At 32.6% G+C, this 17,307-nt stretch overlaps 1 protein-coding gene across 1 annotated transcript; it reads left to right on the plus strand.

Annotated features, from left to right (window-relative positions):
- The first annotated feature begins 11,512 nt into the window (after window positions 1-11,512).
- Window positions 11,513-12,532, plus strand: ERF1 (ethylene response factor 1). The gene has a single exon (XM_059592046.2). The coding sequence runs from the start codon at window positions 11,584-11,586 to the stop codon at window positions 12,247-12,249; it is 666 nt and encodes a 221-aa protein (XP_059448029.1). The 5' UTR covers window positions 11,513-11,583; the 3' UTR covers window positions 12,250-12,532.
- The last annotated feature ends 4,775 nt before the right edge of the window (window positions 12,533-17,307 follow it).

Genomic DNA, 17,307 nt, shown 5'->3' on the forward strand with positions numbered 1-17,307 from the left:
TTTTAAGGTAATGAATCATGTCCTCGACATGTTTATAATGTGAACTCAGAAGTGTTCATCAGGTGAATAAACAAGTAATTAAGATTGTTACATTTGAGACTGAAATTCATGGCGGGGACCCATATCGCCTAACAACTAATTATTTCGTCACTATTCCTTGACTTCATTGAAAAGCACTCTCCATTAATATCTTACAGATTTGAATTTCAGGGTATCCACCATAATCCATAACTTTTGTCACCTTTTACAACCTTTTTAATGGATTTGATAGTCTTGGTTTGATGAATTATACAGATTCATGTACCAATTACATCCGCAAATAGAGAAAAAGGATGAACCCATTTTAATTTTTTAACCATATGTTCCTTGTCACTTTTATTCTTGTTCTTGTTCTTGTTCTTGTTCATTCTCTCCTGAATCTTTATTTTCAGTGTCAATTCAGTGTATTTCTTGTTTCTGGTAAAATCGAATCTCACTTTTCATGGCAAAGAGAAGTAAAAAACAAAAAATGGATATGCCAACGTATATTCTTCCTTAATATTCAATTATTATATGTTTAACAGCAGCTTCTTTCTTTCTTTTCTTTTTAACATTTATTCCGAATGCATACAACTTTTAGCGTGTACAACGTTACGAAGAAAATCAGGATAGTTTTCGGTCCAAATTTTTTCCGTACCCTTATTTGCCGACATGTGTGCTACCTCAATCAACAAATCTTCAATCAACGTACCGTATCTTTGTCACAGTTGGTCTTTAGTTTGAAAAGTATAAATTATCTTCAGAGCATTACCTTCCGTAATACCATTTCGTGGCCTCGGTCTTTGCCGAATAGTACTCAATTTTAATCCTCATAGGCTCAATTTTTGTTTTCAAAATTGAGTTATTGGCAAGAAAAATAACTTTATGCCGTTTTTTTTTTTACTGCTCTGTTTAAAGTCAAATACTATATAATAGCCACAAATCCCACAATTTACCACGCATAATGGGTTTTAATCCAAAACCTCATGTTCTAAATCGGAGAATTAGTGAACAAGTGCTTAGGATATGAGATCAGATAATGAAAATTAAACATATTAAACTTTCCCCTGTTTTCCAAATTATGCGTCGTACTCTCATTGAAGTTAATAGGAAAACTACAACAAAAACCATTGAAGCAACCACCTGACATTGTTTAGATTTTCCACACGGATATTATATCCAACTCACGTAGCAGCATGTTCAAGTCTAATTCAATTGAATTTAGCATGTCCAACTCGCAATTCCAATCTCTTAAACTGTTGAAATTTTAGGAAGCTTAATAACAAAAGAGAAATATTTATGGGCTTCAAATTTTTTGTCAAGAGATGTGTATCAAATTAATGTGGAGCGATTAATTGGGAATAGGATCCTCTCCAGTCCATAATGAACCGGAGAATATCTAGTTTATGGTTGAAATTTCTTCTTAGAAATCCTACAACCACAAATAGGACACATGTCCCACTACAAAAAAAAAAAAAAAAAAAAAAATTCAGATAAAAAAAAAACAATAAATAAATTAATAAAAAAAAAAATTAAGGGAGCCCGGCCACCCCATCTTGGCCGGACCACCCCCTAAACCCAAACTATATATATATATATATATATATATATATATATATATATATCATTTGGCCCTTGGGGGTGGCCGGACCACCTTCAAGGGCCATTGGGTGACCGAAGCCACTCCCAATCCAACTAGGGTGGTCCACCCCATCTTGGCCGGACCACCCCCTAAACCCAAACTATATATATATATATATATATATATATATATATCATTTGGCCCTTGGGGGTGGCCGGACCACCTTCAAGGGCCATTGGGTGACCGAAGCCACCCCCAATCCAACTAGGGTGGTCCAACCACCCTCAATGGTGGCCAGCCACCCTTTAATTATATATATATATATATATTATTAATGGGACTGATGTCTTATATTATGGCCTCAAGATTTCTTAAAGAGATTTTGACCATTAACTGGATATTCTCCAGTCCAAAATAGACCAGAGAGAATCCTGTTCCAATTAATTAATACCCGTAACAATTTTTTTAATTAATTATTTTAATCCTCTCTAATTAATCAGCTTTACACTGGCTTGGTACCTATCTTTTAATAAAAAATTAGTATTTATAATATTTCTCTTAATAAAAATAAAAATAGTTATCCTTATCCGTAACAAGAAACCAAGTACAAGATTTCAACAGTAACTATTTTTAAGCAAATAGCAGATAGACAAGCATCATATATTTTACATTTTGCGTAGGTAACCACTGACAGCAGCAAACATACAAACAGATCATTCATGCATATAAATCATTTTTTTTCTTCTAATAATAAATTTATTTGTCATTTCTTCTATGTTTTGACACCTCCAAACAGAAAATTTTATGGTGTGTTTGAAATTGCGATTTTGTAAGAATAATCTGCATTTTTAAAAGATATCACAAAATGTAAGGCGTTTGACATTGCGATTTAAAAAGCACTGAATTTAAAATAAGAAAAAAATCTACGATTCAATAAAGAGGCTAGGGGTGCTTATTTGAAAAAGTGCGAATTTAAACCAAAATATGAATTCGCATAACAAATATTTAATAAAAAATTACTTTTTAACATGTTTTACCAAACGCTTTTGCGATTTTAAAAAGTAGTGATTTCAAAAACACTATTTTTAAAAATGCTATTTTTAAAATCGCACTTACTAAAATTACAATTCTAAATGGACCCTTCGTAACAAAGTTATTTTTATTTATTTATTTCTATTCAGATGGACTATTTATTAAAAAAAAATAAAAAATACGAGGTTTTGTCCTATGCATGTTTTTATAATTAATAAGTTTCTAGATGATGCATGCATCTAGGCCTCATAAAGGGTGGGACATGTGCAATTCACTCATTTTTCATGCGGCAAGCAATTATTGAGTTATGCCAGATTTGGGGTGGCGCTAGCTCCAACTGAATTTTATGCAAATCAAGTTTCAAACTTTCAACTTCGACCATGGGAGATGCTTGACTGGTCACTTACAACTCCCCCATTTAAAAGCTTATATTCCCTATTAATAAAATAAGGCACATATAATTATGGTCACTATATATATGATTTTGGCATTTTTGAGATATATATATATATATATATATATATATATATATATATATATATATATATGATACATTTATTTGTTAGATTTTTGTGAGCAAAGATATGATACATTTATTTGTTAGATTTTTGTGAGCGAAGATATAGTTTTTTTTAGATAAAAAAAAAAAAATTATTGTATTAGAGCCATATTACGGTCCTTAATCCCTTTCCCTTTCCCCTTTTATTGCAATATATATGTATATGTATGATATTATTGGAAAAAAAAAAAAACAAAAAACAAAAAACAAAGACATGCATAGAGGTAGGCCAATATAATATAGTTGGACTCAAACTCATAATTTTAAGCTTTTATATTGAATGGTATCTCAACATATTATATTATGAACTCACAAACATTTTGTTTATAATATCAATTTTTCTAACACATGGTATCAATGCTGATAGTGGTGTTTGATATAGTAGAGTGGTGCAAGTACGGACAAAAAATTGTTAAGTATACATGTGTGAATATAAAAATATTTGACTATGTCGTTCAAAAGATATTGTAAGTGTGAGTGATTGATATAATATAATTTGACTCATTCAATAGCCAATGAGGGCAAGACATTAACTTTTGGGGGAACACTTCATACAAATTCGAAACGTACCAAATAATTGAACTTTTAAACAAAAATTGAGAAGCCAACACGTCCACCTCTGTCCCTCTGGCTCTGGCTTGCGAGTTGTGATCAACGTATTTTCTATTTAGATGCTCATTAACTTCGTCCAGATCAATCAGCTCCATATATCGAGCTTCTAAGGTTTTGAATATATATTAAATTTAGGACTAACTTCACTTTACACTCTTAAATTACCATACGATTTGATAAGTTTTTCTAAACATCAAAATCTCTTAATTTGAATTATTGAATTTTCAATTGTAGTTAATTTAAACCCTTCCGTTAGATTTAGTAATTAACTTCTAATGAAAATACAAAAAAAAAAAAAATCAAAATATCTTTAATTTTGGTTTTTACTTATTTTTAAAAATTTAAAATTAAAGATAAATTTGAAATTTTATAAAAAAATCAGAGGTATAAACGTCATTATTTCATTTTTATGTTTAAAATCTAACGAATGAGTTCAAATTGACTGTAATTAAAAATTCAAAAGTTCAAATTAAGAGATTTTAAAATTTAAAACATTTGTCAACTTACTAGATAATTCAAGCTTTTATGAAGTTACTCCTTAAATTTATTATTATTATTTCTCACTTTCTCTATCACCGAACTACACATGTGGACAAGACGTCAAAACAGGAGTCCAAAGTTTACTGCATGGCCTTGGCCTATATAGGCCTATTGATAAACAATTTGGATGAACCCAAAAACCTTCTAGAATGCGCCTTCAACAGTTTCTCCCTTCCCACCGCCTTGATTAATGACAAATTAGAGATAATGATCAAACTCCTCCTTGACTTGCGGAAAAAAAAAAAAAAAAAAAAAAATCTCTCTATTTCAATTGGAATAAGTAATATTTAGTTTTTGTCCAAAAATTAAAATTTATGCATTTAACAGTTTCGAAAAATAGTTCAATGTCCTCAAGAGGCAGCTTAATTAGCTGGGATCACACCTAATAAATTGGAGATTACAAGTTCAAATTTCTCTTTTCCCCTTAATGTGCCAACATATAAAAAAATAAAAAATAAAATAAATTATATATACTTATAAAAACAAAGATTTAATTTTTTTATTTAAAGGGGTGATATATATTTCTTTTTAACTTATAATGAAAAATGATATGTTTAAATTTTAAAATTAAATTATAATAAAGAATTTATGCGCTGGTTACAAGCTAATTAGAGGTAATAATCAAACTCCTTCTTGACATACCTTCACCATTTAGATGAACATATTCATTTTAGGGAAAAGTAGGGTATACATACCCCTCAAACTAATATTCTAACTTGTAATGTCCTTCGGTGGTGGTGGTTCAAGAAAATTTTCAGTGGCTAGAAATGTACTAGGAAGAGAGTTTGACTCTCAAAATAAGAATCTTTAATCCTATTAGTATTAGTTATTTTGAGTTCCACTGATGTCTTGATGGAACTTGGTCAAGCTAAGGCTTCTCAGACGTGAGAGAATGTTTGCGGTTCTCACTGTCTAGGCCCCCTTGTGCAAGCTTCTAGCGAACATATGCTACTATGGTCACGTCTAGGTAGAATAGCTATAGCTGGTCTCTCCCTCCTACATTTTTTAATTTTTTAATTTTTTTTTTTTTTTTTTTTTAAAAAAAACAATTGTAATGTCATTCCTGTTAAATTACCAGTTATCCCGAAAGTTTAAACTAATAGCAAGAGATAAATTTAATCACTTAATCAATAATTTAACATTTTCCCTCACGTGTAGGTTCAAACTCCCTTTTAACCTTTGGCTTTGATACCATATTATCTCAAAAGCTTAATCTAATATGAAGAGGTAAATTTAATCACTTAATCAATACTTTAACACTTTTAAACTATAAAAAATTTGCAATGTTCCCCTTTTGTCTGCCAAAAAGACAAGAACACCCATTTGACTCACAACAGCAGTTGCAATGAGCTTGTCACCACTTTTATTTTCTTTTTTATTGATAATAACTTTCGTCATTTTTCAATTTTTCAATTTTTTTTTTCTTTTGTAATTTAGGAGATGAACATATTAATAAGTGTGAATTTGAGAAAATATATATACTTTTCCTTAATTTTAATTATGAATCCTGCTTTTTCAAATAGATGTGACACGAGAGGTGACTCAAGAAAAGCCAAGCGTCAAAGATTAGATTTAGTTTCCGCAAAAAAAATTATAATATATACACTATAGTTTTGAAAAACTGAAATTAAATTTCAACCGCTGAAAAAGCAAAGCCAAATCCCAAGTGCCAAACCCATTTTAAAAAGGAAGGAGAAGCATGCTGTTGTTCGAGACATTTTAAGAGGATTTTACACAAATTTCACTGAAAATAAATAGGTGGTCCAGGGACCAGAGCACTTTTGGATACTATTGGACAGAAATAAAGCAAAACAAAAGAAAAAGTGTTGCACGTAATAATCCGACAGCAACACAAAGGAAGGGACATTGTAATGTAATTGTAGTGAAGTAACCAGAAGGCGCATCACGGCGGCTGGGGAATGATGACCAATTTGACCATTAGACTGGGTTGGTACTCACAAAAGAGCACGGGATCAGGCATCGTCATTTGTCATAATTACCATATTAAAAATAAAAATGCGAAATATCCGTGAATGGACCATGTACCATGAATCTACAACCATCTTATTCATGTCTCACCTAACGACTTACTCATATCATATTATATTATATAATCTATATTAATGCATTCCTTCCTATTTTTGGACTTTACTATCTTATCTGGGTTTTAGACCCCTTTTGTGCCGGTAGCAGTGGGGCATTAAGCTATATAATCACGTGTTTAAAACAAAAACAAAATTTTAATGTTAATTTCGAAGCAGAAATCACCTCGAAGTTTCGTTTCTGTCTCCATCTTCATTTGTTTTAAATAAACAAGGTATTTGTTTGTCCATTTTCTCCATTTCTGTTCTTTGCATTTCAAGTAGAAGGTGGGGATTATTGCATTTATATAATGGGTTTAGTCATGTCTCATTTCTGATCTTTTGGTCACACGGTTGTCAAATTTGAAAAGTTTCATTAAAAAAAAGAAGAAGAAAAAAAAAAACAGGAGGTAAGGTAACCACAGAAATGCTAATGCCAGCCAAATACTGCCAATTAATTTGACATGATCGATTACACAGACATGGCGAATTGTCAAACCTAATAATAATAAGGTTACTTGCACCGACGTCGATCGTCTTCTTTCAAGAGAAATGGGCAGCTCTAATATGAATATCTATCACTAGCTGTGTAGTTCTGCATTAAACAAATACTATGGGCTAAAAAGTAATTAAGTTTAATGTTGTATGTCGATTGTAATGCGACAAACAATGCTAACTTAAGGTGAAGTTTGTTTTGTCTTATATAATGAATTGGGTGCTTTCACGGAAGCTCCATCCATTTGAGACCACTGATTTTCAAAGATGCTACCTCTCGGTGATGGACTCGTGGGGGGGGGAGGGTGGTGGAGAGGAGGAGTGGTTACTCTTAATCAAGCAATAGGATCCATTCTTTTTGGAGGACTTTCAAAGTTGAACAAAATCTCCTAGTTTTGATGACTTTGAAACATTTGGTGAGCTTGGAAGGGGGCCTGTATCTGGACCATTCAACGTCAATTTCTTTTTCTGATTGAAAGCTTGTATGTTTGGGATAATGATTTTATGCAATTCCCGAAGAAAATTCGCCAACGCATGGGGGAATTCAAATTAAATGTCATTTTCATTTGGGTTTTGTTTGCGGGTGCAAGATTACGTCGATTCGCAGCTATATATGATTTTACTTAATCATTTCACATGAATCCCGCTTTCATGCAAAAAAACAAAAAAAAAAAAAAAAAAAAAAAAAGAAAAAGAAAAAAAAGAAAAAGAAAAAGATGGAGATAGATAACCATATGTTTCAACGAGGCACGTGTTATATTACGAACAAAAATCTAAGTTAGAAACTTATCTTTGGTAAGCTCCATCTATGACGGATCGAATCTCTCTAAAACATGAATTGAAGAATATTGTCTTGTAGTAGAGAAGTTTATAAATCACTCCCTTATTCTATCCTTCTGTCCCCCATTCTTATGTGGCATATTCTCCAATACCAAAAGTATTTTTTGGTTGTGGAGAGGATTGGGAGATGAGAGAGAGATGCATGTTGGGGTGATTTATAGAATTACTTTGTAGTAGAACATAAAGTTATACATCTATTACATTATTTAGTTTGATACGCCTTAACCAACCTAGGCCCATATTAGCCTAGTAGTGTTATTTCTACGACTGTAAAAGAATTATATCAAACTGCGAGGCACTCAATCATCCCAATTACCTAAATTAAGTTTAAACATTGATGTGTTAGCAACTTAATTTATTGGAGAACTTATGTTGGCAACGGTATGGCAGCACCATTCTCCTCACATTACATGGATAGTTTACATTTTAATGCTACCTGATCTGTAATAAAGGAAGGGTTAGCGGGACATCTCTTGCTAGAGCCGCTGAACGTGATTCATGAACAAATCACACACCACCTATTCGAACGACAACATGTGGTAGGGTCATACAAGAAAATAATGACCTTTGACTTAAAGGGAAAAAAAAATCAGAAGTACAAAATAATACTCCTCCCAACTCCAAACATTTTAGATTGTAATTAGAGCACTCTTAACGCTAATTATTTATCAGGGTATTATAAAGATTCTTAGATGGAGGTGGCTGAACCATTCCTGAATGGCCAAGGGGTGGTTCGGCCACACCCCGTTTGTTCGCCACCCCCTCTTCCAAATTTTTATTTTTATTTTTTGTTTTTATATATTTATAATTTGTATGTCTATATATTTTTATTATATATGACACATGTTATTATATAATTGGATTTGATATGCCGGCATAATATCCAGTAGGAACTTATTTGTTATTTTTGCATATCACAAATGAGCTCTAAAAATATTTTTATACCATGATTTTGCATTTTTTTTTTCCATATTAGTAATAGGGATATTCTTTAATTGTATTCTTACACATATTAATCAATATATATCGTTTTTTATTTTTATTTTATATAATTTATGTATAACACAGGTAGTGCATTTTTTTTATTTATTTATAAGTACTTTATCTAATTAGTATATTTCTTTATAAAGTTGGATTTGGTTACACCTACAATTAGATACTTCTCTATATATATATATATTTCTTTTGTTACTTCTTTCAATCAGTTTGCTAGCTTGATTACTAAGAGTCTAAGATGTATCTACTTGGATGTTTCATGCTCTTGAGCTCCTCTTTCCAAATTCAACTTAACTTCATATATGTATTTTCATTTTTTTTTTTTAATGAATTGGTACTCATCAATAAAACAAAACTAGAATGCAATAGAGATAAGATGTTTGTAAATGCAATAGAGATATAGTATAAAATTGCTAAAGGGGGCCATGGCCTACACCAATCCCACCGCCCGCCATCAGTTTTTTGAATTTTCATTTTTGAGTGTGAGGGAAATGTTAATGCACTTTTATACTATATCTCTATTGTATTCAGTGACAAAGCTGGTGGGCGGAGGGGTTGGTGTAGAACATGGCCCCCTTAAGCCTACTTCTAGCAATTTTGTTTTGTTAAAAATGCATTTTTTAGCTTTTAAATTTGTTAAAAAAAAAAACACACACACACATTTTAGGTCCTATATTTTTATTTTGACCCCACAATTTTTTTATTTTATTTTTTTATTATTATAGTCTAGTCTCCCTAAAATTAACTTCTAGGTCCGTCGTCTGGCCTGGACTACATTGCTTTTATTGTATTGTACTATATTATATTGTCTTATACCATATTTTTGTTTTTTAGAATGAATGAGTAAAGTTTTATGTTGTATTATATTGTATTGTATTTTACTGTATTTCATCATTGCATTCCACTGTATAGTCTCTATAGAATATGCATAGTCTCAATTAATAGTATTACACTATACTTCTTCGTGGTGCACTACTGCACTCTATAGAAGTCTGACATTATTACTAATAGAACTATTTTATGTATTATTACAATAAAATGTTAGGTATTTTTTTGGTGTCATGTATCTTTCTGCTTTTGGGTGAATATTAATTTTTTTAAAAAAAAATAAGTAAAAGAAATAATTAAGTACAATTTTTTTTTTTTTTTTAAGAAAATATTATCCACCTAGCTAGGACCAAGAGGATAGCATTCCCTTTGTACATATCAATCAATAACTTATCACTTTCTATTATATTTTTGTAGGAGTTCCTCCTTTATAATTCTACGGTTATTAGTAGAGCAAGAAGCACATACACTCGTAAAAGTAACCTATTATGAAACAATCTCTCAACATTACAAATTAATTTTTGAGAGGTAAAATTATTTATTTACTAAAAAAAATTCACCCCTTGAATTCATGTTAAAATTGTAATGGATGTTCATAAGTGCAATTATTCAGGTGTGGATTTTTTATGGTTAGTGGAAGAGATATATGAGAAGGGTGGCGCGAAGGAAATGTTTACTATGTTTGCTCGACAGGCTAAGAGTATTTGGATGAGGTGGAATGGGGTGATTCATGGAGAAATGTTCACTGACCTGAATGAACTGGTATGGGTAACAACTTAGGCGCTTGATGATTTCATACAAGCAAATCTTTTGACTAATCAAATTGCTGGGCAGGAACGATTGGCGCCTAGTACACATTGGATAAAACTTGTTGTGGGTTGTTTTAAAGTAAACTAGGACGTTGAGATGGATCGGTCTTTGGATTGATTTGGTATGGGAATGGTGATACGGGACTCTGATGGACGTTTTGTTGCGGCTCGCACAGTTCCACGGAATGGATGTATAGATCCAACAACAAGTGAAGCATTGGTATTGTTTCATGCACTAAATTTTTGCAAAGAGTTGGGTTTGTCGTGTATTATTCTGGAAGGGGATATGCACAAGTTATTGTGAAAGGGGTAAATTCTTCCAAAAGGAATTGGAGCAAGTTTGGACACATAATTGAGGATATCCGGATGGTGCTACAGCCTACGGTCTATACCAAGCTAGAGTTGTCAACACGTGAATCGTTTGGTAAATATGGCAGCTCATAATTTGGGTAGGTGAAACCCTTAGCTGTTTCTGTGATATTATTGAGAGGGAATTACAAATCTTTTCACTTTGATTTTTCAAGAATGAGAATTCATTAAGTTTTTTTAAAATAGAAAAAAAAAATTGTAATGGATGTTGCAAAGAAATTAGATGCCATGTCATCCTATCTTATGCTGAAAAGGAAGAAATTTCAACACCAACACACGGCTAAAAATGTTATCGATGTTGCTAAAATTATGATGTTGAAACAAGCTCGTATTTATCAATAAATACACCCAACGACCGGGCCTGCCGTTCGCATGATTTGAACAAGAAATCAACATCCCTCACGTGAATTACACGTGTACAAGGGTCCACACCATCTCATTTCACGACAAAAATTGAGATCACATGCTGACGTCACTGCAACTTGCTCTCTTGACCCAGCCGCCATGCTTCCATTGCATTGACCCATGTGTCCAATTAATCCATGTTGTGTGCACACCAAGCAAATTATAATTTTAACTTATTAAATTCTAATCAGATAAAGAAGCATATAAAAATAAGAAAACAAATGGCAACTTGTTTACCCACTCTGCCGGTCTGCCCCTATTTCTTTACCCTTTTTACCTTTTAACTCTGCCACCGGGTATATATAGGAGTGGGTTGATGCTTCGAATTTCTAGCTAAACACAAATGTGGCCTACTCTGAAATAGTGAGACTCGTAGTCGCACATAATTCAAACCCAAAAACACGATAATTCTCTTGAATGGATTCCACAATCTTCCACTCCCCAAATTCCGATTTCTCATCGGAATCTTCCTTTGGGTCACCGGAATCTTTCTCCTGGGATGGCCTAAATTTCGACCAGCAAAGTTTCCTTCCTTTCAACGAAAATGACTCGGAAGAAATGCTTCTTTTGGGCCTAATTTCGAAGGCGAACCAAGAGATCACATCGGAAAGGTGCGCGAAACGGGTTAAGGAAGAAGAGGTGAGCTCAGCAGCGGAGGCAAATCCCGAGAAGGAGAAGTCGTACAGGGGGGTCCGGAGGCGTCCGTGGGGGAAGTTCGCGGCGGAGATAAGGGATTCCACTAGGCACGGCATAAGGGTATGGTTAGGAACATTTGATAGTGCCGAGGCGGCAGCCTTGGCCTACGACCAAGCCGCCTTTTCCATGCGCGGTTCCTCTGCTATACTCAATTTTCCGGTTGAAAGAGTCCGGGAATCGCTGAGGGACATGAATTACGGTTCCGAAGATGGGTGTTCGCCGGTGGTGGCTCTCAAGAGAAAGCACTCGATGAGAAGGAAAAATATATTAAGCAAGAAAACCAATGAGAGGGATTTAAGGATAGAGAGTGTGGTCGTTTTGGAGGATTTAGGCCCAGACTACTTGGAACAACTTTTGAGTTCATCGGGAAGTGCTAGCCCTTGGTAATTAATTAAACCAACATCATTTCCCCCACCCCTTAGCATAATCCTTCTACTAATTACTACTCTTGAATTCCCTTGTGTTCTTCTTTTAATTTTTCATTTTTCATTTTTTTTTTCCCTCTCTTAGATAGATTTCATTGTTACATGCTTTGAGATCATTAAAATCTGTATCTTTTTTTTTTTTTTTTTTTTTTTTGTAAAGTTGAATTGATATGGCATCTTGTAGTATCATCATGTGGGCCAGAATCACAAGTCTTGATTAATAGAAATGACTTAAAGTCAACTAATATGGTTGAGTTAACACAAGCACGCTCATGCCCGAGAGCTGACAAAGAAATGAGAAGTGCTTATACCTACTTTTCTCTCATTTTACAGAGACTTGTCACGTCATATCATATCTTACCCCTTAACCATATATGCATGAGATATCCGCATGAAAAAAAGTATATAAATCTCTTCTTCTTCCTTTTTTTTTCCCTTAAAAGAGAGAGTATCAAAAAGCTTTAAAGGGAAAAAAAAAAAAGAAAAAAAAAAAGAAGAACGGAAAATAAATATAAAACTTAATTTTGCAAATTAACAATTAAAACAGTATTTGTGATAAGGAGTTAGGAAGGGAAGGCGACAAAAGTAGCTAGAGAGTAAATCAAAGGATGAACTATTAGTTCAAAAACGATCCACATACTTTAATAGTTTTGATACTATTGTGGTCTAATTTCAACCCATAAGAACCTTCCTTTGTATGAAATTGGTTAGACTATAACAATTGCTATCTATGACTTAATTATCTTCACGTGGGTGTTTTTATTATAAAAAACTACAATTAATTAATAATCCCATTTTATTTTCGAATTTTTCTTTACCTTATATATATATATATACTTACAGTATTACCACTTATCTATTTATTTATTTTTTATTTTATTATTTAGTAACTTTTGTTGGTGCTTGTTGTACAAATAATTCGCCCAATAAAATAAGTGTAAAGAAAATGATCAATTGTGTCATATATACACATAAAATGATGAAAGTCTTCAGAGTATGTAGCATCTATTCAAAAGTACTTCTCGTACTAATTATTACTAGATATACGAATAAATTGAAAGAATTATTATTTTTTTCTTGAGAGAATGAAAGAATTTAATCATCACAGATCAATTTGCTCAAATATATTTTTTAGCATGAGATTATGTTATGTGGCTAAAGAGATAAGGCATTAGGTGCTTGAGATATATATTAGGCACGTACGTTGAAAATTAAAGTACTCTTAATGGGTGCTTAATTCAAATCTAATAAAAGTCAAAAATATTATTGACATTTGTAAAGGTAGCATTGAAGATGATAAAATTACATGGAGATTTTGTCACACATGTTTGTCCATAATAATGAGACTATAGACAAAGACAAAGAGCTAGGGCGGGCTGCACCCATCATAGAGGCACATATGTTCAGTGACTTGGTAATCTGGATGTTGATTGTTTTAATAGAATGATCCAACGACCCTCTCTACTTACCAAAAAAAAATGATCTCACCCTCCAATTTTGTCACGTGATTCTTTAATGTGCTGAATAAAGTTCAAGGTCAAAGTCCTAGCTAGCATTTTATTCAAATTTCTAACTAGCTTATCACCTGAAAGATATATATATTCAAACCATCAATTAATGTTCTTGTGTAAATTGATGGCAACTTATTTACTTTTTTTTTAGTGATCATAATTTAATTGATGCTGGTCTAGCTTTGATTATTGAGATTAATTTAATTACCCATTAATGGTTAATTGAACTTGGTCACCTTTGGAGAGAACATATTCAATTCTAAGTAAATCTTTTAATTAGTGTAACTTGAGGGAGAGAGAGTATTTTGTAATTCCCTTAATTAAAAGAGTGTTACATTAATTTCAAGATCATATTTCGCGCAATAATAACTGCTAATTACTTGCCAAAAGTCTTTGAACATCACTGTCCCAATTGGTTTCCAGATCCATAGCATATTCTGGCAAATTACATCCATTCTATGGCCCAATCCATCAAAACTTTAATAACTAGACAATGACTACCTCTCTTTTCTATTTTGACTACAAAATGCATTCCCAATCGTAATCTGATTCGTTTCCTCTACCATCAATGATAAATTTTTCCATTTGTCTAATAATTTATCTACCATCTATTAGTTATTTGCTTCGAAAAAAGAACCAAGGAGAAAAACGTAAATAAAACCTTAAGAGTCTAAAGGTATTCGAATCCCCAAATAGCATGAAAAAAAAAAAAAATTACCTCGTAAATTGCTGCAGAAAACAAATCTAGAGAGAAGACAAATAGTAACCACTACAGTAACATGTGTGTCACTAGACTAATTACTGTGTTTTTTCAAAGTAAAAAAGAGTTTGACAGAAGAAGGGAATTAAATAAGTTTTTCTCTCCTCCTAGAATGGTTATCCTTGTTTTATATCTCTAGCCGCTAGAGATAATAAACCTTAGGATTCCGTAATATTCGTAATTTAAAAAAAAAAGTAGCATTTTTTTTTGAACGAATTATCTCTTCATTGATATACAATAAAATGAGGCAAAATGCTCCTTATAATTCCAAGATATAATTTGAAATTTTCACAATTCAAACATGATTTATGACATATACAATAGTCTTTCAAGCTATTATAAGACAATATATATAAAAAGTCTCTGTCTCAATTAGTTTCAGACCTATAACAAATTTCGGCGAGTTACGTCTTTATTCGCTGTCATGTCCTTGATTCCTTGGCTTTTTTTGTCTTCGCTACTAATGCTCTATCAATCGCGATCTCTTTTGCTACCTTTACCATAGTGACAATTATTTTTTATGCCTAATAACTCCTCCGTCATTGGTCTATGGTTTGCTCCCACAAAATGAATCATAAAAAAAAAAAACAAAATACCGACTGGAAACCAATTCCATTATTCTTAAGAATTTGTGAAAGCAAAACATAAGAAAAACGAATAAAACTTCACACTATAGATTGCTACTAAAAGTAGATCTAGAGATAATATATTTTTTATTTAAAAATAACGAAAATACAATAACAAAGACCCAACACATTCTCACGTATTCTACTCCCCACTGCCGGCCAAGCACGCGCTGCTAAAAAGCACCCCGAGGACCATTGACACACACGCTAGCCACGCACCGTTAAAAAGCACCTCGAGGAACATTGATACACACGCCTTGATCGATCTATAATAAAGTTAGGGAAAGAGAGGGAGAATGGAGAGAGAGAAAGGAGACAGGGAGGAGAAAATTGTAACTTGACATATTTTTTAAATCTTGAGGAAGGCTGATGTAATTTTTTTAAAAAAAAATTAATTTGTAGCAAAATGATGAAATAAGCTATAACCCTTTTTTTAAAAAATAATAATAATAAAAAACAGAAAAAAAAAAAAAAAAAAAGAGAGCTCTAACCCCTTAAATATGAATCTCCTCTTTCATGAGATGGAGAACAAATACATGCTAAACAAACCGGCCCATTTGTTTTTTTTTTTTTTTTTTTGTTCTTTTCTTTTCTTCCTCCTTGGCTGTTTGGCTGTTTTGGCTGTTCTCAATACCTATAATAAGTACCATTGGATCAAGCAGAATATTCTCCCTCCAGTGAGGAAAAAGGGTGTGCCTGTGGGCCCATTGTCACAATCTGATTCAGATAAGATGGGAACCCAAATCATGAAGAGATTTTATACAAGGAATAACATTAATACTAGATGTGATAGAATGATTTGACACTAATTGGGCAGTTTATCTGCCATTTTACATTAAATCAGAATGTTTTATATAAGCCCAAAATTTTTCAAGGCACCAGTTAAAACCCGAAGGCTAGTGATCAAGGAAGCTCTTGGGATGTAGTAGATGCGGGGAAATTGGGCTTCAGTTCGAGGCCCACGAAACGGGTGGGCTTTCAAATGTAGTAAAAGTTGAAAATAATGGGCTATTAACGGATTGTTCTCTTGAATTGTTTGAATGAAAGATTCTGATGAATTCCAAAGAAAAAATTCGTCTCAGTTTTTGGGCTTTTATAGGAAGAAGCCTACGACTAGTACAAGGCCCCAAGATTATGCATACCAGTTATGGGCTTCTTGCCACCATCACAGATCGCAAGATAGAGGGCCTTAATTTTTATCTATTTGAAGTTTGAACACCCCCAAATGAATTAATGTAAAATTATCGTGTCAAATAGAATATTATTTCTCCTTTGGTTTGATACGAACTTAGTAGAGAATTAGAGGGTTATGATACTTAGGAAAGCCAAGGATATTTTCGACATTATCGTGACTTTCCTTGTTGCACACGAATTGAATAACAGACTGGTTGGCCAACATTTATGATTTGCTAATTAATTAGGCCCTTGAATTTCGTATAAACTTAAAAAAGATGGTTAAATTTACTTTATCTCCGAAGTTTAAGAGGTTTTTTAATTCGAATTTTAATGTTTAAAAATTGATAATGTACTCTTCTAATATTTCAAAAAATTTCAATTCAAACCCTTAATTACTAATTTTCGTCTAATTGAACAGAAATTTAAAAAAAAAAAAAAAAAAAAAATTGAAGATAATTACGTATTTTTATAGATTTTCGTCTAATTTGACGAAAATTAGTAACAGAAAGTCTGAATTGAAAGTTTTTGAAACATTAGGGGTAGATTGCCAATTTTTAAATATTAGAGTTTGAATTGAAAAACCCTACAATTTAATGATAGTAAAGTGAATTTAACCCTAAAAAAGAATTTGTTGGATTTTGTTAAAATCTTTCCAAATGCATCCGTATTTGTATGTATATTTCGAATATACTGTCAGAGACTCGGAAGTCGGAAGTCGGAAGTAATAGTAATTCTTTATAGAATATAACAAAAAATATTTCCGCGATATCTCACTTCAATTTTTGATTGCCCACCGGCACCGGCAATTAACCAGTAACCTTGCCCAGTGACCATCAAGAAATAGAGATGAAATCGCCTGCAACCCAACCCATAAACACAAAGCACATTTACCTGCCACGTGGCAAAGAAAATTACCCAACCATAAACACGAAGCGCATATACCTGCC

The sequence above is a fragment of the Corylus avellana genome, chromosome 4, assembly GCF_965113065.1.
Source record: "Corylus avellana chromosome 4, dhCorAvel1.hap1.2, whole genome shotgun sequence".
Lineage (NCBI taxonomy): Eukaryota > Viridiplantae > Streptophyta > Magnoliopsida > Fagales > Betulaceae > Corylus > Corylus avellana.